This window comes from Heptranchias perlo, chromosome 25 (genome assembly GCF_035084215.1).
Source record: "Heptranchias perlo isolate sHepPer1 chromosome 25, sHepPer1.hap1, whole genome shotgun sequence".
In the NCBI taxonomy this organism is placed as follows: domain Eukaryota; kingdom Metazoa; phylum Chordata; class Chondrichthyes; order Hexanchiformes; family Hexanchidae; genus Heptranchias; species Heptranchias perlo.
The window spans coordinates 5,933,188-5,956,772 of NC_090349.1; the positions used below are offsets into that span (position 1 = coordinate 5,933,188).

The following is a 23,585-nucleotide window of genomic DNA, read 5'->3' on the forward strand; positions in this document are numbered from 1 at the left end:
TGTTTAAATCTTTTTTGTGAAGGTCAGACTTATTTTTTGAGAGAACACGAGCTCTGCTTTAAATGCTACACATGAATTAATCCTTTCTTCTCATTTCCCCACCCCTGCCCCCATAATTCAGATGATAACTTTGATGAATATAATCAGCAACACCAGCTAGAGGCAGAACTGCAAGGAATACGTCAGGAGATGCAACGTTTCCATGATAACAAACAGAACCTGAGGTAGGTCATTAAGGAAGCTGTCTGGCTCTTGTTACCACCGCAGCAGCTCAGCAACGTACCTCTGAAGGACATTCATTCCCAAGCACCTCTGCCTGTTCAGATACTTAGCAAGGATTAGTGCACTTGTGAAGGTAGTTAAGTTGATCAGTAAGTGGAAGAATCCGATGTGTTTATTCCTCAGTTGATCTCTTCTGTCAGTTAAAGCTGGGTGGCTGGGTTTAAATCAAGCCCAGGTCGACGGGATGAAAGTCTCCTCTGTCTGCAGGCCTTAAGGGTCCTACATTAAAATGAGTTTGGGCCGTCTCAGTCCATTTCCTAGTGGGCCTGGGCCTCTGCACAGAACTGTCCCTAATTGGCAATTTCACCCAGAGGCCACAGGACGGCTGGTGTGTGAAGTAGATAAATGCCGCACTGATAGTGGTGGGCTGGGCTTGTTTAAGGTTGAGTTAAGGCAGAATAAGAGAAGTCAAAAAACAAAGAGAAACAGTCATTCTGCCCTTTGAAGCTCAGCTATCCACATTTCAACTTTCCCTAATGTTTTCACTGCCCTATCAAACATTGATCAGTCTTTAATAAAGAAGTTCTTAAACTATTTCTCATCCTACTTACCTGGCTTAATTTAAAGTAGTAGGTTAGCCTAACTCTTGATGCCATTTAATATTTTGTTTACCTCTGAGGTCCTCCATTTGACCAGCTGCTCTGAACTGTAAAGTTTGAGTGTCTTAATTTATTCCTGACAACTCATCCCCGTTCCACTTACTGCTCTTCTCTGCACCCTCTCCAGTGCTCGTATATGTTTTTGTGTTGCACTGTCCAGACTTGCACACAGTGCTGCCAATGTGATCTCATCCGTGCAACAGGAACCACCAGAGCATACATTTATACAGCACCCTTAGTGTAGCAAAACATTCCAACATGCTTGATAAAGTGGGGAGTGAGCACACAATAGGTGTTTGGGAGGAGAGAGAGGGGAGGTGACTGAAGATGCAATCTGTGGCAGTGTGGATGGCATTAGGAAGGGGAAGAGCAGAGAGTGCAAACTGGGACTTAGGGCTGGAGAAGGTTCTGACTCTTATCACTTTTCGCTTCCTATTTAGTAACCACCTGATCTAGCCCCACCTTAGATCCCTGTGGCTTTCAGTTTAGTTAGTCTTTAATCTCTGACTTTGTCACAAGCCTTCAAAAACTCAAATAAACTTTACCTTAGAGAGTGGCACATCTATTTTATAGAATCCAAGGAAGTTTGACTGGCAGGATATTCATCTTCTAAATCCGTGCTGGCTGTTTCTTGTTACTATAGAGTTACTTCCCCAGGGTACTCTCAAGAATAGTTTCCATTATCTTAGCCATTACTGATGTTGGGCTAATGGGTATAGTTGCCTAGAATACCTCTAGAAAATAGTCATTTAATATTTTAACTTCTCTCTTCAGTTTCTGCAGCAACTTTAGCTTTTAGAATTCTAACTTCCTCTCTAAATGACACTTTTGTGTTATAGAATCGTAGAATCATACAGCACAGAAGGAGGCTTTACGGCCCATCGTGCCTGTACCAGCTCTCTGAAAGAGCTAGCAATTACTCCCGCTGTCCTGCTCTTTCCCCATAGCCCTGCAATCTTTTCCTTTTTAAGAATGTATCCAGTTCCCTTTTGAAAGTTACTATTAAATCTGCGTCCACCGCCCTTTCAGGCAGTGCATCCCAGATTATAACAACTTCCTGAGTAAAAAAAAAATTCTCATCTCTTTCCTTTGGCTTTTTTGCCAATTATCTTAAATCTGTGTCTTCTGGTTACTGACCCTCCTACCAGTGGAAACAGTTTCTCCCGATCTACTCTATAAAAACCCCCTCATAATTTTGAACACTTCTATTAAATCTCCCCTTAACCTTCCCTGCTCTAAGGAGAACAATCCCAGCTTTTCCACATAACTGAATTCCCTCATCCCTGGTGCCATTCTGGTAAATCTCCTCTGCACCCTTTCCAAGGCCTTGAATTATTATGCTATAAAAATGCTTAATATTGTGCTTGGCATCTTTTTTTGTCCTTGTCTCTTGGGCCCATTATTGCAACTCTAATATACTTTTGCCTGTTTTGGTGAATCCCTGCATTCTTTCCAGTGTTTCCTCCTTTTTCATTGTAAACTTTGTACAGTCATTTTCTTTCCTACTCCTATCTTAATTACCCAATTCGTCCGTTTCTGACACTGCTGATCTAGTTTACATTTATTTTTCTTGGGTGTGTGTTCAGCATTCTAGTTTTCAGTGATCCATTTTTGCTCCAGAAATTTACTTCAACACTTTCTAGTTAATTTCTCTTGGCTCATTCTTCATTCCTTTTGTAGTTTGCCTTTTTTGATGTAAAAAATAGCTGTTTGATTTCGAAGGTCTAATAAAGAACATACATCAATAATAATTAGATAGCTGTATAGTAAACAAAGAGGTTAGCAGTTAACTTCATATGTCAGATTTGTAGAAAATCTAAACATTTTTAAAGTGAACTTTGATAGCACAAGGGATTTGATGGGAGACTGCTTTTCTTTATGGGGATATGAAGGGGTATCTTGACCACAGTTGTACTCAAAGAAGACTCGGCAGCATTGCCATTAGACAGGATTGATGTAAAGCCACCCACCTCTGGCCTGGCCCTTACTGGTGCTACCAGATAATCTGATATTTCAATCATATTTATGTTCACTGGTCCCCAAAGGCTCCATTACTCCTGTGCTGTGAGAGATCACTCATAAGACCCAGGTCTAGATGTGAGTTCACACTATTGTGGTCCATAACACAGAGTCAGAAAGCAATCCAGTACATCCCCGAGTTCTGACTCTGCTGCTGCATTTCGATTTGCACATTGCTGGCTCATATTGGGCTGATTGAAGTCTCCCATTATCACAGTGTATGTGCAAACCCTTCTGGACTCCTCACGGTATGGAAGAGTGGAGGGAGCCTTACTCTGCATCTAAGGTGCCAGGAATGAAATAATTTAAAAAAAAATAAACACTCTATGCCTCTCTTTACAGGTCCTGGCAGAAACAGGCCTCTGTGCTACGAAATTGGCTACAAGTAAATGCTGCAGACAAGGGAGAAGAAGCCCTGCAGATCAGACAGGAACTAAAGCAGGTAAATCGGTGCAGGTCTAACAGCTGGTCCGTTCACAGGGAATGAACAGACTGGGACGAAAACAAACATTATTCGGTCACGTGGTATTTAGTGGCAAGGGTGTCAAACTTGCATTATTCTTGAATCCTGCATAAAGAGAATAAAATGCAGACAGAGCTGGTGAGAGTAGTAAACTGATCTCTCCGCACTGCTTCCAGAGACTCTAGTTCAGCTTCAGTCACTTGAGAGGAAATATCTTCGGCCCTCTGGTGAAAAATCATTTTAGTTCAAATTTCATTCATAAAAAGGGTTGACGAGGTCCTACAATTGGTTTGTTGTGGTCCCGGGTTAAAGAGGGGGAGAAATCGGGCAGAATTCCTGATCTCGTTCACTGCTCTTGCTAGGGTACAGCCGACTGCTAGTGCCCACAGAACTGTATCTCAGTAGGAGAGGAGGAAGGTAATTGGGAAATAGATGACAGCCCTAGATATTGTCCCCTGCCCCTGTGCTTCCATTGTATACAGTCTTGTTCATTCCATGGGGTTTTACTGCTTTTTGTTTTGCTGGTGACAGCTGGTTGTGAACATTTGTCCTTCGTCTGTAATGATGTATTCAGTTTTTAATCTACCGTCGATTGTTGAGATTTGTCATAATCCCTGTCTATTAAGAGTTTACCTGTGTCAGTCCCAGCACCACCCGGCAGGCAGCATAAAAAGCACAGTGGCAGCCGGAGAGCAAGTTGTGTGGTCGCTTTCTTGGCTGCCAAGTGTCAGGCCAGACAGATGAGGAGAAAAGCTGGACACAGTGGATACCCAGTCGTTATGAGAGGCCTCACTGTGAGCAACAGACAATTAGCTCATTTACATTTCAGTAACGTGCGCATCTTATTCCATCACAGCAGTAACTCAGTAAGGACATCAGACAGCACTAAATTTAATTGGCTTAGTTACTGATCCAGTGGTTGCAGGAGGATTAAAGCCAGGAAAATCAGTGTCGGAAAGGTCAAATGCTTCGTACCTAGGTCCATCAGCAACTAGGTTATGTTGTGCTCATAATTTTAGATAACAAGGCATATATTAGCTGGTTCACAGCTGGTGTCTTTTTCTTCCCACACCTTTCCCTGCCTCGTCCCAAACCTCAGCCAATGCACAGAAAGCCAATCGGCACCTGGATGAGGGGGTTAGTGATTGTACACTGATGGTGCAACAAGTTGCTCAGCATCTCCTTCAGATGTCCAGCGAGTTGCTTTCCATTTCTCAGTTTTACTTCTGATTTCCATTGTTCACGTTTTATCTTTTTACAATGGCATATGTTCCAGATATTTAGTGGAAAATTAGAGTAATGTTTGGAACACTTTTTCTCCCCAGCTGACAAAAGATCCTCATAATTTAGGTCCTTGTTTTAAAAGGAGAATTTTAAGAGATGATCTGAGAAATCTCAGTTGAAACTTGGCCGAAGTCAATGCACTTACTAACAGCAGAGTGCCGTTTTAATGCTGCTTATTACTGTCGCACAAGTTTGAAGTTTTATCTGTAGCCGTTTATCACTGACAGTTTACTTTTTGCCAATTTTCTCCCCTCCTGTTCTGAAAAAGCCGGCTAATTCTGGGCTTCAGATCTACAAGAACCAGTCGCCACTCCAGATGTGAGAGTCTGGGTGGTAACTCTTTGACTGTGGAGGGCATCACAACCCAGCCTAAACCTATCTTCAGGAGTTGCTGGAACTGAAGCCTGTTCTTTAGACTCGGGGCACTGAGGTCAACTGTAGCACCCTGACTGAGCTTGGCTAATGCTGTAGTGTGCAAACCTTCTACATAGCTCTGCTTTTCCTAACTCAGACAAGGGGAGTCCCAAGTCATTCTATTACACGGTGCACCAAATCACTTTGCAATATTAGCTACCTCATAATTTCTTACGATTCTCTGACCTGGAGCTCCAGTGAGAAAGCAGCAAGTAGGGTAATGGAGGATGGAGTGCAGTCAGCACTGCTACCCTGTCTGAGGAACCTATTGGTCTGCTCACAGGTTATTCTATATCCCCGATTGTCATTAAATCTCATCCCACGCGGTAACATTTGTGATGCAGTAGCCCCTATACATTTACTAAACATTGTCTCGATTTCACAGCTGTCAATGATGATGATGCCTTTGGTGGATTTGTCTTGATGGCTGGTGTTTCTGCAGCCCAGCAAAGGGCCTCCCTTTAATCATTGTATTGTTGGTGTCCTACAATATGTGGAGGATGCTGAAAGAAGAACATTACCTATCTTGTTGGTTTTCAGTCATCAAATGATTTGTAGCCCCACAAATAGATCTCCCTCCTACCCATTTCCTCATGCCTTGCACATGGTGCATGCTTTTAGGGTTCAGGATTTTTTGATAGTTATCTTTAGACCAGCCTTAGGTCTGCTGAGACTGCACAAATGTTTATCCTTTGTTTATTTTAAGCTGGAGACAGATATTGAAAAGCTTTCGAGGCAGCTGAGCAGAGATGTGCCTTACATAAAGTGCCAAATTGCCAGAGTGCAGGAGATCCGGGACATCCTGACTCTGTGATAACGTACAGCACCAGAACTTCCCACTTTGGAATTTACCAGCAAAAAGGTTTGTCTGTGCGACTTGAGTCACAGGGTTTTCCATGGCAGCAGATCTCTCACATGCAGCTATCATTTGCTGAATCCACCCCCCACCCTAAGGGAGGTGATATGGCAGCAAGGGAACTAGATTTAGACCTCCTGATCAGAAAACAAGTGTGGCAGGAACAAATTCTCTACTTAAGAAATGTTTTCACAGTCTTCACACAGTATAGTGATAAAAGAAGCTGGTGTACATCACTAGCTGGCCGTGTGCACCGAGGAGAGTGATTGTGCAATGCTGGCTGAGTGTTAATGTTTCCAGGTTTTGTCAGATCTAACCCTAATAGCAGAAGCCTGCAACTGCAGAATGTGGGCTATCAAATGTACAGTTAACTATTTGTATAAAAGGTGTGTAATCATGTAAATCTACTTGTAATTAAATACATTCCAGAATACACAGCTGTGACTGGGAATATTAAGTTATATATAAAAAAACACTGGTCTGTGAATGCAAGATACCACGGCATGTAACAGAGGGGTCTTGGAAATATTAAATATAAAGCACCTTTGGAGGCAGCCATAAGGGGAGATTGGAATCTCAAACAGTTCTACATCAGGGAGCTGGAAGGAGCTAGACTAATTCTGTACTGAGTGGCAAAGGGGCATAGAAATATGCCAGGATTTTCATTTCTACTCACTGCCCCACTGGAACTTGTGTAGTTGGACAGTATTAGAAGGTGGAACGATACCCCAGTATAAGAGATAGCAGCCCAATATTCTCACTGCATTGAAGGTTCTAGTTCAGGTGCAATTTCAAATCTGACCCTTAGAAGTGCAGCAGTGAGGAAGTTTTAAAATAAACCCCAAAGAAATAAATTAAAAATCCTTGTGAAATACTAGAATTTTATTTTATTCATTGGTCACTGTGGCAACTTTCACCGCTCCACATGGAAATAAAACTGCAATGAATATCAGTCACTCCGTTTGAACCAAGTACTCCTGAAGCAACCATACACAAAAGAAACATCACAATAAAAGTACAAGGACTGGCACAATTAAATTTTTTTTTGAAACCTTGTTCCTTATAATGCTGCAGGTAAGTGATAGTGCCTGCCACACACACACACACACACAATCTGTGAAAGAAAATCATGGAAAGTAGCCTCCGGTTCCAAAAAGACATTTCAGAGTTTATGGCCAGGAAAGTCACAGAATAAAAACAGAATTTAACAGAGGCACCGTAAACCAGTGGCCCTGTTAATCAATTGTGTAACTTTTTTTTTGACAGTGGTTTGATGTGGAACAAAATGCTCGACAAAAATAGCAACAACAAAAAAAAATCTGCATGTGGTCTCTAGTACATGATTTGCATTAAAAGTAATGGACAGAGCAGGAAATAAGGTTCCTTAGACTTTTCCATTGCATAGACATAATTACAGAATCAATGTGATCTTGTAAAAAATATAAACTCATTTGCATCATTTAGCTGTTATCAAACCCTGGTCAGCACCCAGTTCTACACAGTATTACGTTTTACATCTTGCACCTAACATTTTTTTCTTTTTGCTCACTTGTTCAATAAAACAGCTGAAGAGAATCGATGTCTGAGTTAAAGCTTAAACCACAATATAACAACCCAAGTTTTAGCATTTCACCCCTCAGCTCAGGAAAAACACACCCACATTAACCAAAGAACAGAGAGTTCAGCTGCAATAAGTTTTGGTACAGTCATTAGTTTAATTTCTCTGAAATGTAATTTGATGAGAAACGGCACTGATTTATTTTTTTTAAGTATATAAAAATACTGCATTAACTAAAAGTTAGAATGACCCACTGCTTCACCTGCATGGAGCTATTCAGCAAATATTCTAGCATCACCAGCCCCTGTAAAGGTGTGTCGGAATCCCTGTGCTACTCCCATCTAAACCACGGCCCTCAAAACTCGGTCCGTCTTTCAAAGTCCTTTTAATCCTGGTGACCTGCCAGGTTCTCCCTTTGCACGCAGAGTGTGGCACTGCACATGCTCTGAAAGTCCTATCCTCCCATCAGCTTCCTATTTAAAGGAGCAACCGGAAAGGGTCAGTACATCTTTCAAGAGAAACCATAGCGCCAGTCGTGGTAGAGCTGGTCCCTTAGATGGAGGCAATGGGAGATGCTTCTGCAGTAATGATGAAAGGAGGAGCAAGAATTTAAACCACATTTCAGTAATGGCCATTTCTTACTATTTCTTAGTCCAATCTTGCTCCTCGTTGCTCCAATCCAATTTGAGATGCCTTTGATGGTAATTCTATTACATGGACCCTAGGGCCTCCCCAAATCTGATCTTCTGTCCAGGTTTAAGGTTAAAGGCGAAGTCTTTTGGTGCCTCGAAGATGAGAACGATGGTGGAGCCCAGGTTGAACTCACCCAGGTGCTCGCCCTTTCGCATGGTAATCCCTCCTTTGTTGTTGTTTGTAACGAAGCTGAAGTCATTGTAGGAGCCCTTCATGTAGCGGGGACTGTTGGTGTGCAGGTCCTGCACAAAATAAAAGGTACAGTAAAAATTTTCTTTTCTAGCAAGCAAGATGCTTAATGTTATCGGTCAGTGTCTGACAAATAAACGTAACAGAACTACTGCATTTTCATCCAAATCCCAGTCTACTTTAAAGTCTAGGCAGACCATGACCAGTCATTCTGTTACAGGTTTCTACAGTCCAGAAGCAGAGCTTAAGGGAGAGGGGTGGGTAATTTTCAACTTACCACCAGAGCCTAAAGCTGCCATTGTGAGTCGAGTGTCGGTTACATAAACTGACCGATTTTCCTATCCATTGAAATCAAAGGGAAATAGGGCGGGCGCCTGCCCTGCAATGTTTATTTTATGCTCCAGCGTTAAGTTTAAATTACCCGAGGTTTCAATTACTACAGATAAAATGGTATTGAGAAATTAACTGGGGAGATCTCCACCAGGGAAAAATGTTGACTATGCAAAATAAATACAAACCAAACACGCAATCCCCAAAGTGGGTGAATAGAGGCAATGAAAATGGGAATAAGGAAAACAAACAATGACAGGCAAAAAGGAGGGGATACAGGAATCTGCTGAAACAGCTAAGTGATATTAGAGTAGAGCTGTAGAAAGGGGACAGGAAGATGTTTTAGAATACCAAAGATTCTTTCAGTAATGATTAGTTAAAATATTAAATGTATATTTTCCAGAAGTATGCATGGCTGAAGATAACACTAACAACTTTTGAAGTCAGTGTGGCAAGAGTAGGATTCCTGCATGTCGTAAGGACTGTTGGATTTAACAGAATTTAAGACCAATGTGTTCAATTCTGGTCACTGCACCACAAAAAAATAGCAGTGGAAAGAAGCGAAAAAAGGTCGATTCGAAGTGTAAAGATGATGAGCTATGAGGGAAGATTGGAGGAAACCTCAGAGAGGTATGTAAAACATTGAATGATACAGACAAGATAAATCCTAAATATTACTTCAATGTAGGCCAGAAAAGTAGGATCGGAGGACAAATTAAAATTAGTGAAAAATTAAATTAAAGACATATTAGGAAGAGCTTCTTCATTCAGTGATGAATATCTGGAATAAGTTACAGGATAGTAATAGAGACAAGGACATCAAGGATGGTCAAAATGCAGTTGGGGTACCGGAGGGTTGGGCTTCGATGGGAGAGTTGGGGTACCAGAGGGATGGGCTTCTATCAGAGTTACTTTGATGGGAGAATTAGGGTGTCAGAGAGATGAGTTTAACGGGCTCACTAGTATTTTTTTAAACTGTTTTTAAGAGAATATTACTGATCAATGTCTCCACACTTTAAAACACAGAAGCAGAAAGACCCACGTTTTTATTTTTAAAAAAACGTGTAGTGGCCAGTTCAGATTTTATGCAACTCACTTAAAAAGCTACACTCTGTCCAAAACCAGAGAGGTTCCAGAGCTGTAAACGTTTCAGTAAATGAATGCTTGCTGATTCAGTCCAAAGGCAATCCGACTGGGACACTAAGTTGCTGTACTATTTTGGTGATTTCCTTATCTGTCGTGCTGAATGGAATCTCGAAGCTTCATTGAAGGTAGGTTTTGGCGGGGGGGGGGGGGGGGGGGAAGAGAGAGAGAGATGAAATGAACCCATGGCCACACTCACACAGGATCAGGAATGCTTCTGTTTGTTTTAATTTCAGTAAGTACTGCGTTTTGTGAACTTTTTAATCCAAGAATGCTATGGAGCTGAATTTCCGATTTATAGATTGCTAATTTATAACTCTCCATGGGTTTTAAACCTGATTTCTACCCTCCTCTCCTCCATACATACACATTATCTTTCATGCACGTCAATTTTCCCCTCACCATCACAACAATTCTTAAATCAAATAATTGGGAACCAGTGGAATTAAACGCCACACCTCCGATTACCAGGACACAACCACAGCAACTGTTGCACCTTGTGGGCACCAAGCAGGAAATCATGTGCCGAGGTAGATAAACAATACTTAAAAACATCTCCCTTTCCTGTACTTACATTGTCAAAGTAAATGCGAATAGATCCAACATTTGTGGCACCGACTGCAGTGAGTGAAAAGAAGCCGTGTGTCCATTCTCCAGCTAGGACAACACGCTCATTGTGACAGAAGAGCTCCTTAATCCAACGAGCTACTCCAGGATTAACCGACATAAGGGAGCCTGGATAAAGACAGGTCAGACAGGTTTTATTAAAGGACTTTCTTTTTACCACAGCCTTATATTTGAATACATAATCAGGGATCACCATGTTACACAGTTTTCAGACTACATGTAATGTGGCAATACACTGGTAAACACTCACTACAACATGGCGATGCAACCCAACGTCAGCCTCCCTCACTCTAGGCTGAATAGCAGTGGATGGAAAAGTGCAGAGCCCAATACCATTGTCCTATAGCATTATAGAAGCTTACAGCACAGGAGGCGGCCATTAGGCCCATTGTGCCTGTGCCAGCTGTTTGAAAGAGCTATCCAATTAGTCCCTCTTTCCCCACTGCCCTGCAAATTTTCCCTTTTGAAAGTTAATATTGAATCTGCTTCCACCACCCATTCAGGCAGTACATTCCAGATCATAAAAACTCGCTGCATAAAAACTCATCTCCCCCGGTTCTTTTCCCAATTATCTTAAATCTGTGTCCTTTGGTTACCGACGCACCTGCCAGTGGAAACAGTTTCTCCCTATCTACTCTATAAAAACCCCTAATAATTTTGAGCAGCCCTATTAAATCTCCGCATAGCATTCTCTGCTTTGAGAACAATCCCAGCTTCTTTAGTCTCTACACATAACTGAAGTTGCTCATCCCTGTTATCACTCCTGTAATTCTCAAACTGAAAACCTCCATAAATATTTACTTTGGGTTTTGGATTAAGTTGTGAGAGAAGTGTAGAAAATCATACAAGTTATTTTTGCCCTAGTTTGTCTCTTCCTCCTCTTACTGTGACACAGATTTAAATATAGGATTCAGTGAGCCAGCTGATACCCTACGGCCTGATCAGCAGCAGCCTCATGAATCCTATTTAGAGATTACATAACAAAAAGAACTCTGTACTGCTGTCAAGCCACACAGAAAGCAGTCCTATTTCTGCAGCTCTTTCTACCATCAAAGAGTGTGTAAATAATACATTTTGGGTGCGATGTCTTTTAAATCCATCTCATTCACGTCCTTCTCAAATAAGAAATAGCTTTGGAAGCTGATTTATGTACTAAAGTACCAGGAACAGGCACAGGAAAGCTGGAGACCTTATTGCTATCAAATATCTGTTACTTGATGTTTGTTGACAGCACTATGCTGGGCTGATGTACCAATGTACCCCAGCCCAGAGTAACAGGACCGACTATTATCCACAACACAGGTGCTGGCTCTCAAAGTCTTCAGCAGGCTAGCTACTTTCTCACAGGCAGGGTGCAAAAATCAGTCAGGCTGAAGAGGCTGAGTGGCCTACTCCTGTTCCTCTCTCCTATACCACTTTAGCTAGATCCAGAGTGGAACTGGCAGAGCCCTGTAACAGGCACTACTGCTTCCACCAACCATTCAGGTAGTGCATTCCTGATCATAACAACTCACTGCACCAGTGAAGATTCCAGCAACTTCTTGAGACCATTTACAGATCAACAAAGGCTACCTGTACACCCGCCTACTGCAGAAAGATGTGGAGTGGAGAAATCACCACAATGTACAAAACTGACTATGTTCAGTTCCAGAATAGGGGTTTGATGTAGCAGATTTGTATGGATTATGCCATATATGATCTGATCTATGGATTAAAACAAAGTCATAATGACAATGCAACTCTATTGGACCTTTAAACAAACCAGGATCCATATTTGATGGAAGCTAGATTTCCCTGTAACTCAGATCTGGACTTAGTTTGACGTTGATATTCAGCTTTGCCAACAACTGAGAATTACGTGCTTCCCTAACGGTTAAGCCTATGAGTGACATCCATAGGATTCTAGGTATGTGCTCGGTTAACTGGGCAATGGTAAGGGTGCTGCAGGCTGCTTCAGAGCCCCCATATTAGAACAAAGTTTTCACTCATTGCTATCCAGCACCCCTACTAGAAGTGTAGAAATATGCTGGGACATAGGAACAGGAGAAGGCCATTTAGCCCCTTGAGCCTGTTCCGCTATTCAATGAGATCATGGTTGATCTGTGACCTAATTCCATATATCCGCCGTAGCCCCATATCCCTTAATACCTTTGGTTAACAAAAATCTATCAATTTCAGATTTAAAATTAATGCTGGGCGAGAACAGCCACCTGGGCCAGGTACCAGAGGGCTCTGGTTCAATTATAGCCCAGCAAGGACTCAATGCCTTTCGGAGCTGGGTAGGGAGAAAACTGAAAGATTTTGGTAGGAATACACTGGGGCCGCTGATCTGAAACAATTAGCTTGAGGGTTGGATTTAAAAATTGGTTGGATTTAAAAATTAACGGTAGTGGGTAAGAGGGTTTTTTTTTTATATGAAACTCTTCTCTGACCTTTTCATTGGTAAATTATCCTGACTGACGGTAACATTAGCATCTAACAGAGGGCTAATGAGTACATTGGCAAGGGGGCCAAGAACATGTAGAAGCTGACAAAATGTGCGTCTTTGACTTGATGTGTATTATGCATCTCTCCTCCCCCTTACTGCCTTCTTTCTGCCTCACCATTTCTTTATAGGAAAGGGAGGATTAATTGTGCTTTATTTATCTCAATATGCGGTTGCTTTCCTTACTGCCTTATTCATAGTCAGAGAACATCGTGCACCAGTAAAATTATAAATCAAACCTCCTTTGTGCTCAAGCGGAGGGCTGTTAGTGATGGGGAATGGAACAGGTTTCATTTCAGACGTTCAGTGCCAGTACCCAGCTCTATCCCGAGTCAGGTGTAGCCCAGCAGGATGCAAAGTAAAGGTCCCTCTCCTCTGCCCTACCAACGTGCCTCAAGCCCAACCTCAGAAAAATACCCCCATACTTTTTTTAAAAATTCGTTCATTGGATATGGGCGTCGCTGGCGAGGCCAGCATTTATTGCCCATCCCTAATTGCCCTTGAGAAGGTGATGGTGAGCCACCTTCTTGAACCGCTGCAGTCCATGTGGTGAAGTTTCTCCCACGGTGCTGTTAGGAAGGGAGTTCCAGGATTTTGACCGAGCGACGATGAAGGAACGGCGATATATTTCCAAGTCAGGATGTGTGACTTGGAGGGGAACGTGCAGGTGGTTGTTGTTCCCATGTGCCTGCTGCCCTTGTCCTTCTAGGTGGTAAAGGTCGCGAGTTTGGGAGGTGCTGTCGAAGAAGCCTTGGCGAGTTGCTGCAGTGCATCCTGTGGATGGTAAACACTGCAGCCACAGTGCGCCGGTGGTGAAGGGAGTGAATGTTTAGGGTGGTGGATGGGGTGCCAATCAAGCGGGCTGCTTTGTCCTGGATGGTGTCGAGCTTCTTGAGTGTTGTTGGATCTGCACTCATCCAGGCAAGTGGAGAGTATTCCATCATGCCTGACTTGTGCCTTGTAGATGGTGGAAAGACTTTGAGGAGTTAGGAGGTGAGTCACTCGCCACAGAAGACCCAGCCTCTGACCTGCTCTTGTGGCCACAGTATTTACGTTGCTGGTCCAGTTAAGTTTCTGATCAATGGTGACTCCCAGGATGTTGATGGTGGGGGATTTGATGATGGTAATGCCATTGAATGTCAAGGGGAGAGGGTTAGACCTCTCTTGTTGGAGATGGTCATTGCCTGGCACTTATCAACCCAAGCCTGGATGTTGTCCAGATCTTGCTGTATGCGGGCATGGACTGCTTCATTATCTGAGGGGTTGCGAATGGAACTGAACACTGTGCAATCATAAGCGAACATCCCCATTTCTGATCTTATGACGGAGGGAAGGTCATTGATGAAGCAGCTGAAGATGGTTGAGCCTAAGACACTGCCCTGAGGAACTCCTGCAGCAATGTCCTGGGGCTGAGATGATTGGCCTCCAACAACCACTACCATCTTCCTTTGTGCTAGGTATGACTCCAGCCACTGGAGAGTTTTCACCCTGATTCCCATTGACTTCAATTTTACTGGGGCTCCTTGGTGCCACACTCGGTCAAATGCTGCCTTGATGTCAAGGGCAGTCACTCTCACCTCACCTCTGGAATTCAGCTCTTTTGTCCATGTTTGGACCAAGGCTGTAATGAGGTCTGGAGCCGAGTGGTCCTGGCGGAACCCAAACTGAGCATCAGTGAGCAGGTTATTGGTGAGTAAGTGCCGCTTGATAGCACTGTCGACGACACCTTCCATCACTTTGCTGATGATTGAGTGTAGGCTGATGGGGCGGTAATTGGCCGGATTGGATTTGTCCTGCTTTTTGTCGACAGGACATACCTGGGCAATTTTCCATATTATTAGGTTGATGCCAGTGTTGTAGCTGTACTGGAACAGTTTGGCTAGAGACGCGGCTAGGTCCAGAGCACAGGTCTTCAGCACTACAGCCGGGATATTGTCAGGGCCCATAGCCTTTGCTATATCCAGTGCACTCAGCCGTTTCTTGATATCATGTGGAGTGAATTGATGGTGGGAATATCGAGAGGAGGCCAAGATGGATCATCCACTCAGCACTTTAGCCTGAAGATGGTTGCAAACGCTTCAGCCTTTTCTTTTGCACTCACGTGCTGGACTCCGCCATCATTGAGGATGGGGATGTTCACGGAGCCTCCTCCTCCCGTTAGTTGTTTAATTGTCCACCACCATTCACGACTGGATGTGGCAGGACTGCAGAGCTTTGTTGTGGAATCGCTTAGCTCTGTCTATAGCATGTTGCTTCCGCTGTTTAGCATGCATGTAGCCCTGCGTTGTAGCTTCACCAGGTTGGCACCTCATTTTTAGGTACGCCTGATGCTGCTCCTGGCATGCTGTTTACACTCCTACTGTACCAGTTTGACAAATTTTCCCCATATCCCACGTCCCCGAGCGACTTAATCAATTGCTGCCAAATTAAAGGCAATTTTGTGACATAAATCCAGGCATTCTTGGAACTAGGTTGAGACTGCCCAAACTCATTCCATGTAGGACCCTTTACAGCCATCAGTCTGGGCTCAATTTGAACCCAGGTCCCAGGAGTGAAAGACCGGAGTCTAATCCACTGCACTACCCAGTACTAATAAAACCAGTCAGTCATTGATATTCAATCTGAATTAACTTGGAGGGTCTGATTCAATTCCAAAGCCAAAGGTAAAACTCTTACCTGGAAAATGACGTCTGTGCGAGACTCTCCAATCAGTTGGTGAATGAAAACAGTGGTAATCTCCAGGTGCCAAGTAAATAACACAGTGGTAGAGGTCATTGCCTTCCTTCGTCACCAGGTGCTCCTGGAAACTTGTCTCACTGTTATCTGCAGGGTTACACCAAATTACGCAGCAAGTTCTAGATTAGAACAGGATTCTATTACAAAACACCTCTGTATTTTAGACTTAATATTAAACAACTGGTGCGGCCTGACTGGAACTTTGCAACTGCTCAGTGTTACCTTCGACTACTTTACAAAGTCTGGTCCAAGTACGTTAAGGATGCTTTTAGATTTTGCATTTTACTTTAACAGTTTGCAATCTATGCTCTGTAGGAGCACAATACTAACCACCGTACATTTCAATAGGGTAGTATGAAGGAAGGACTGGTCACCTCAGGAACCCCCAAAGATCCATCTTTGGTCCATCCTCTTCCTCATCTACATGCTGCCCCTCAGCGACATCATCCACAGACATGGGGTCAGGTTCCACACATATGCCAATGAGACCCAGCTCTACCTCTCGATCACCCTGTGCTAACATCCAGTCTCGGATGAGGTCTAACTTCCTCCAGCTCAACATTGGGAAGACCAAAGCTAGCGTCTTTGGCCCCCCCCCCACAATCTCTGTCTCTCGTCACTGTTTCTATCCCCCTCCTCAGGCATTGTTGCAGGCTGAACCACACTGTCCAAAATCCCAGGGTTTAAAATCCTCACCCTCATCTTTAAACCCCTTCATGCCCTCACTTCACCTGATCTCCTCCAGCCCCATATTCCATCGCTTCCTCTGATTCCTGCCTCTTGTGCACCCCCACCATTATTACTGAAGCCTTCAGCCACCTGGGTCTTACTCTCTGGAATTCCCTTCCTAAACCCTTCGCCTCTCAATTCTATTTACTTTGACCAAACTTTCGGTCTCCCCTCCAATCACTTCTTTCCTGGTTCACCTTCCATTTCCCATTCGCCTATCTGTGAAGCGCCTTGGAAACTTTTTAACCATTAAAAGGCGTGATATAAATATGCCTAGAACTAGTGCAAGTACCACCCTGCAACCTATACTGGCATGCAGCTGTTTCAGTGTTATCGCAACATAATAAGGAAGAATTTCAAAGGTCTGACGCTGAAAATGTCCCTGTAACACAAACTAAACGTACGCTGCACTTTATGACACTGACTTTCTGGAGCGTCCGCTTTTATCCCGATTCTTGACATACATCCGCAGATGTTCCTTTACCTTACCCTGCATACTTTCACTGAAAAAGAGACAAACATTTTTACCAGCTTAACAGATTCAATTCAACAGAGCCGGTGATTTTGTGCTCACACCAACTCCCAATCCGTGCACGCTGGTAGATTGTTTCTTATATTTATTATGCCAATATTTTGCAACAAGGAGGATATAATCCAGGGAAGCTTGGACATGAAACTCCACTGACAAGTCTGAGAAAAACATCTCTGCTTTCTACTGTAAACTGCACAAATGCTGATTGAAGTCTTTAGGAACTGTCTGATACAAATCCATCGGATCCTGTGTTGAGGATATGAACTTACTGTTGCTGATCTCCAGGTTCTCTGACCACGTCTGAGGGCCCAAGAAAGTCTCCAGTGAGTAAGTCACACCCTTCACTTGTTCCACTTCACAGTTCTTCACCCTCCCAAAATGGAGGATCTTTCCATCAGAAGGACTGATCTAGAAAATGGCAACGAGGAGACTGACCTTCAGTACATGATCTTAAACATGGTTAGGCCAGTTACAAGCAGAGAAGCATTCACTTTACACACTGGCTCAATGTTTAAATTATTCACTTTACACACTGGCTCAATGTTTAAATTGTCCACAGCATAGGATAAATCTGTGATCATCACACTGCTCTCACAATAAAGGGACTTATTGAAAATGGCGCAACAATCGCCAAACAGGAGGGTTCCCTCCCAGTCGGGGAACACTTCAGCAGTCATGGACATTCATCCACCGACCTTCGGGTAAGCGTACTCCAAGGCGGCCTTCGAGACACACGACAACGCAAAATCGTCGAGCAGAAATTGATAGCCAAGTTCCGCACCCATGAGGACGGCCTCAACCGGGATCTTGGGTTCATGTCACGCTACACGTTACCCCACCAGCGAACAAATGTTATCTGTTTTTAATATAACGGGTCAGTTGCTGTCTTTTCTATGTTTCTACCTCTCTATCTCTGTTTTTTTTTTGTTTGTTGTTTTTTTTGGTGATTTGTATATTCTGAGACCTGGCAGGTAACACCTGTCTGTCTGCACACTGATTGCCTTGGCAACGGGCAGTTGAAAAAACTGTCTGTAATCACCAAGCATTGTTCTGTGAATTATAAATGCGATTTCATTTCGAGGATTTCATTTTCACATCGTTCACCTGAGGAAGGAGGAAGCCTCCGAAAGCTTGTGAATTTAAAATAAAATTGCTGGACTATAACTTGGTGTTGTAAAATTGTTTACAATTGTCAACCCCAGTCCATCACCGGCATCTCCACATCAATAAAGGGACTGGTTGAGGCTTGAAGTTTTGCAGCTGGATTAGGTGGAAGTCCTGGGCTTGATCTAATGTATCCATACAGTGACTCCACTGCTTCAGTTTATCGCAGTGAACATCAGGGAGACTATCCCATGACTCGGGGTGTACAGTTGCTGCAGGGATTATCCCAATGGCTCCCTTGCCTCCTCCTTCCCGGAAAAACCAGGAGTCCCTTTATCCTCATTCTTTTATCCATATATTATGGTATATGGATAAGTGGATGAGGATGAACGACCTCCTGTTATTTCAGTGAAACTATTCCAGTTTTAATAGAAATAGACAAGTTGATGCAGTAACACATTCTGTGAAGTTTGGTGCTAACCCATCACTGAAATGCTGGGAGCTGTTGCACTATAAATTACACCTGATATTAGGGGCAATCACACTTCAGTACATTTGAAGGTGGTGGTTGTACTGTGCATCCAGCAGAACAAAAATGGATCAAAATGAAACCGGATTTGCACCAAGCAGAAGTCCGCACTCTTTACACTGACACTAACATGGGTCATGTTCACACCAACTAGAATTATGTAATACCAGGTGCCAGACCCAGGATGCAGATTGGAAACATTGTGCCCCCTCCTCTCCTGTAGGAGTTTACCTTTGCTCAGGTGGAGATTCACATTCGCTGGCAATTCGCCAGTACTGCACCAGGTGACCCTTTCAGCAAGATTGGGGGAGTAGGGAGAGAGAGAGAGATCACAGTCTGTCCTCACCCAACGTCCAACATATACTCATTCTCCAGCAGGAATCAATGGACAACAATCAGGAGCAAGAACCCCAGCTGAATTCCCGTCCCTAACCCCAGAGCACAGAGACTATCTGTAGTACCTGCTCCTCCGGGACACAGGTTTCAAAAATAACATATCAGAAATACTGGATCTCAAACTTTCTTCAGAGAGTTTCCTGCAGCCAGAAGTTACCACAATGAATTATCATCCAGATACAATTAAATCACAGAAAGGAAAGAAATCTGTGCTGAACCAAAGCAGAATCAGAACTAAGTACAAGGTATCGTAACCTGATTGTTTTTGTTTTGGGAGACTTCAGAATTGCGTTGCTGTAGCTCGAAAGATTTAGCCTAGACTATGCAAAGTTCAACATATCTTACCACACAGTGTGAGTCACAGACAGGACGCGCCTGTGGCTTTAGCTTTCTGCGGAAGAATTCGCTGAGGTTTCGATAGTGCTGCAAATCTTCCACCGCCGCTTCCTTCATATTGACCCCAAAGGTCCATATGTACAAATTGTAGACTGGCTTCCGCATCCATGTGGGCAGCTCCACCTGATTCAGGCGACCCCATGCACGAGACAGCAGTCGGGTGGGAATAGTTTTATATAAACCAACCTGCAAGAGTCAGACGAGCGGCGTTTAAACTCGATACCAGCAGGAGCTGCTGATTTTATACAGTAAAACCACCTTCAATATCATATGGAAAAATGGTGCAAACTGCAAGGCTGCTAAACATTTTACAGGATGCAGACTATAAATTTCAAATCACACTCAGAATAGTTACATCTAAATGGCGGGTCTATTAAAGGAACAATTTCACATGTAAATGTACACTCACATTACTGAACTGTTAAATCTAATGGGAATGTCTCCCAGTCGTATTCTATGGCATGATTTAAAATGTGGGACATCATTATTTGTAGCAACGGTACGTGGTTTTGAAAATTAATTTAAATAAGTTAAGGTGGTCAATGCCAGGCTCCAAATCTGTAAAAATGTATGAAACTGCTCTCCACTGTTTCACACCAATTCATTTTCAGCTGCAACATGTTTCACATTGGGTGCTTCCAGTAGTTGACTGGAGCGGTTAGCTGCTTTAGGGAGATTGTTACTTGGTCTTGACCCCCTCCCCCATCCCGAGATACTGCAACTGCTCAGCACTGACCCTGGGTTCTGTGCATCTTAAAGGGGGCAAGAAAAAAAAAGGCAATATTCTCGCCGAGATGGAATCTCTTACGCTCCTGGCTAGATTGCTCTGGGAATTACAGGGAACACAAATAGCCCGGGGGGGTGGGGCGGACCTTCAAAGCTGCTCATGAGCTACCCGCTGACCCCAGAAAGCCAGGCTGCTTCCTTCACCTCTGGCGGAAAGCAGATGTGGATAATTTCTGTTTAATCAAAAAGCAAAAAAAACTGTAGCTGCTCGAAATCTGAAACAAAAGTTGAAAATGCTGGAAATGTTCAGCAGTTCAGTCAGCACCTGTGGAGACAGCAGACAAGGTAATGTTACAGGCATAGACCTGGTTTCGACAAAGGGTCTACACCTGTAACATTACCTTGTCTGCTCTCTCCACAGGCGCTGACTGAACTGCTGAACGTTTCCAGCATTTTCAACTTTTGTTTGATTACTGGCAAAATAAACAACTTGCATTTCTATCATGCCTTTAACATAGTAAAATGTCTCAAGGCGTTTCACAGGAGCGGGAGCCAATGTTGGTCAGCGAGCACAGGGGCGATGGGAGAACAGGACTTGGTGCGAGTTAGGATACAGAAAGCAGAGTTTTGGGTGAGCTCAAGTTTACGAAGGGTGGAAGATGGGAGGCCGGCCAGGAGAGCATTGGAGTAGTTGAGTCTGGAGGTAACAAATGAATGGATAAAGGTTTCAGCAGATGAGCTGAGGCAGGGGCAGAGATGGGCTATATTACGGAGGTGGAAATAGGCAGTCTTGGTGATGGAGAGAATGGGGTCAGAAGAAAGAGAGTGAGAGATAAGGAAGAAGCATTTATACAGTGCCTTTCACAACCTCAGGATGTCCCAAAGCGCTTTACAACCAATGAACTACTGTTGTAATGTAGGCAATACATTGAGAGGGATGGAGGTGAGGTAGAGCTGGGTGTCGTCAGTGTAGACGTGGAATCTGACGCGTGTTTTCGGACGATGTCGTCGAGGTGCAGCATGTAGTTGAGAAATTGGAGGGGGCCAAGGATGGATCATTGGGGGACTTCAGAGGTAATGGTGCGGGAGCAGGAAGAGAAGCCATTGCAGGAGATTCTCTGGCTATGACTGGATAGATAAGAATGGAACCAGGCGAGCGCAGTCCCACCCAGCTGGACAATGGATGAGAGGCGTTGGAGGAGGATGGTGTGGTCAACCGTGTCAAAGGCTGCAGACAGGACGAGAAAGATGAGGAGGGATAGTTTACCATGGTCACAGTCACAAAGGATCTCATTTGTGACTTTGATTAGGGCCGTTTCAGTGCTGGGACACGGGGGGGGGGGACACGGACTGATTGGAGGGATCCAAACATGGAATTGCGGGAAAGATGGGCAAGGATTTGGGAGGCAACATGTTCAAGAACTTTCGGCCCGTTGAGCCCGTGCTGGCTCTCTGCAAGAGCAATCCATTCCCCCACCCTTTCCCCATAGCCCTGCATATTTTTTCCCTTCAAATACTTATCCAATTCCATTTTGAAAGCCACAATTGAATCTGCCTCCCCACCCCCTCGGGCAATGCATTCCAGATCATTACCACCCATTGCGTAATGAAGTTTTTCCTCATGTCGCCTTTGGTTCTTTTGCCAATCACCTTAAATCGGTGTCTCGACCCCTCCACCAATGGGAAGAGTTTCTCTCTATCTATTCTGTCTAGACCCCTCATGATTTTGTACACCGCTATCAAATCTCCTCTCAACCTTCTCTGCTCTAAGGAGAACAACCCCAGCTTCTCCAGTCTATCCACGTAACTGAAGTCCCTCATCCCTGGAACCATTCTAGTAAATCTTTTCTACACCCTCTCTAAGGCCTTCACATCCTTCCTAAAGTGTGGCGCCCAGAATTGGACACAACACTCCAGTTGTGGCCAAACCAGTGTTTTATAAAGGTTCATCATAACCTCCTTCTTTTGTACTCTATGCCTCTATTTATAAAGCCCAGGATCCCATATGCTTTTTTAACTTGCCCTGCCACCTTCAACGACCTGTGCACATATACCTCCAGGTCTCCCTGTTCCTGCACCCCCTTTACAATTGTACCCTTTAAATTGTGCCCTGTACACCCAAGTCCAAGTCATTAATATATATCAAGAACAGAAGTGGTTCTAGTACCGACTCCTGGGGAACACCACTGTATACCTTCCTCCAGTCCGAAAAACAACCGTTCACTTCTACTCTCTGTTTCCTGTTACTTAGCCAATTTCATATCCACTGCCCCTTTTATTCCACGGGCTTCAACTTTACTGACAAGCCTATTATGTGGCACTTTATCAAACGCCTTTTGGAAGTCCATATACACCACATCAACCGCATTTTGATGTCCTCATCAAAAAACTCAAACAAGTTAGTTACACACGATTTGCCTTTAACAAATCCGTGCTGGTCTTCCTTAATTAATCCACACTTGGCCGAGTGACTGTTAATTTTGTCCCGGATTATCGTTTCTAAAAGCTTCCCCACTACCGAGGTTAAACTGACTGGCCTGTAGTTGCTGGGTTTATCCTCTCACCATTTTTTGAACAAGGGTGTAACATTTGCAATTCTCCAGTACTCTGGCACCACCCCCGTATCTAAGGATGATTGGAAGATTATGGCCAGCACTTCTGCAATTTCCACCCTTACTTCCCTCAGAACCTAGGATGCATCCCATCCAGACTGGGTGACTTATCTACTTTAAGTACAAGCAGCCTTTTTGGTACCATCTCTATCAATTTTTAGTCAATCCAGTATCTCAACTACCTCTTCTTTTACTGTGACTTTAGCAGCATCTTCTTCCTTGGTAAAGACAGATGCAAAGTACTCATTTAGTACCTTGGCCATGCCCTCTGCCTCCATGAGTAGATCTCCTTTTTGGTCCCTAATCAACCCCACCCCTCCTCTTACTACCCATTTACTATTTATATGCCTATAGAAGACTTTTGCATTCCTTTTATGTTAGTTGCCAGTCTATTCTTTTTGCCCCTCTTATTTCCTTTATCACTTCCACTCTGAACTTTCTATATTCAGCCTGGTTCTCACTTGTATTACCAACCTCACATGTCATACGCCCCTTTTTTCTGCTTCATCTTACTCTCTATCTCTTTCTGCCTTTACTTTTCCCCCTCGTGTGGGAATGTGCCTAGACTGTACCCGAACCAGCTCCTCTTTAAAGGCCGCCCATTGTTCGATTACAGTTTTACCTCCCAATCTTTGATTCCAATATACCCAGGCGAGATCCATTCTCAACCCACTGAAATTGGCCCTCCTCCAATTAAGTATTTTTACTCTAGAGTGCTCCTTGTCATTTTCCATAACTAATCTAAACCTTATGATACTGTGATCACTGTTCCCTAAATGTTTCCCCACTGGCACTTGCATCACTTGACCCACCTCATTGCCCAGAACCAGGTCCAGCAATGCCTCCTTCCTCATTGGACCAGAAACATGGTGATCAAGAAAGT

At 43.7% G+C, this 23,585-nt stretch overlaps 2 protein-coding genes across 5 annotated transcripts in view; one reads left to right on the top strand and one right to left on the bottom strand.

Moving 5' to 3' along the window:
* Positions 1–6,352, top strand: part of sfi1 (SFI1 centrin binding protein) — a 126,785-nt gene extending 120,433 nt beyond the window's left edge. For both annotated transcript variants that reach the window (XM_068005502.1, XM_068005504.1), the window contains 3 exons: positions 122–224; positions 3,243–3,342; positions 5,768–6,352. In XM_068005502.1, the coding sequence (XP_067861603.1) occupies positions 122–224; positions 3,243–3,342; positions 5,768–5,875 (311 nt within the window). In that variant the 3' untranslated portion in view covers positions 5,876–6,352. The remainder of the gene's footprint in view (positions 1–121; positions 225–3,242; positions 3,343–5,767) is intronic.
* Positions 6,353–6,781: 429 nt separating this feature from the next.
* The window catches only part of pisd (phosphatidylserine decarboxylase), a 98,805-nt gene continuing 82,001 nt past the window's right edge, over positions 6,782–23,585 (bottom strand). For all 3 annotated transcript variants that reach the window (XM_068005506.1, XM_068005507.1, XM_068005505.1), the window contains 5 exons: positions 19,314–19,550; positions 17,209–17,347; positions 15,619–15,765; positions 10,405–10,565; positions 6,782–8,410 (listed from right to left, as the gene is read on the bottom strand). In XM_068005506.1, coding sequence (XP_067861607.1) covers positions 8,186–8,410; positions 10,405–10,565; positions 15,619–15,765; positions 17,209–17,347; positions 19,314–19,550 — 909 coding nt within the window. In that variant the 3' untranslated portion in view covers positions 6,782–8,185. The remainder of the gene's footprint in view (positions 8,411–10,404; positions 10,566–15,618; positions 15,766–17,208; positions 17,348–19,313; positions 19,551–23,585) is intronic.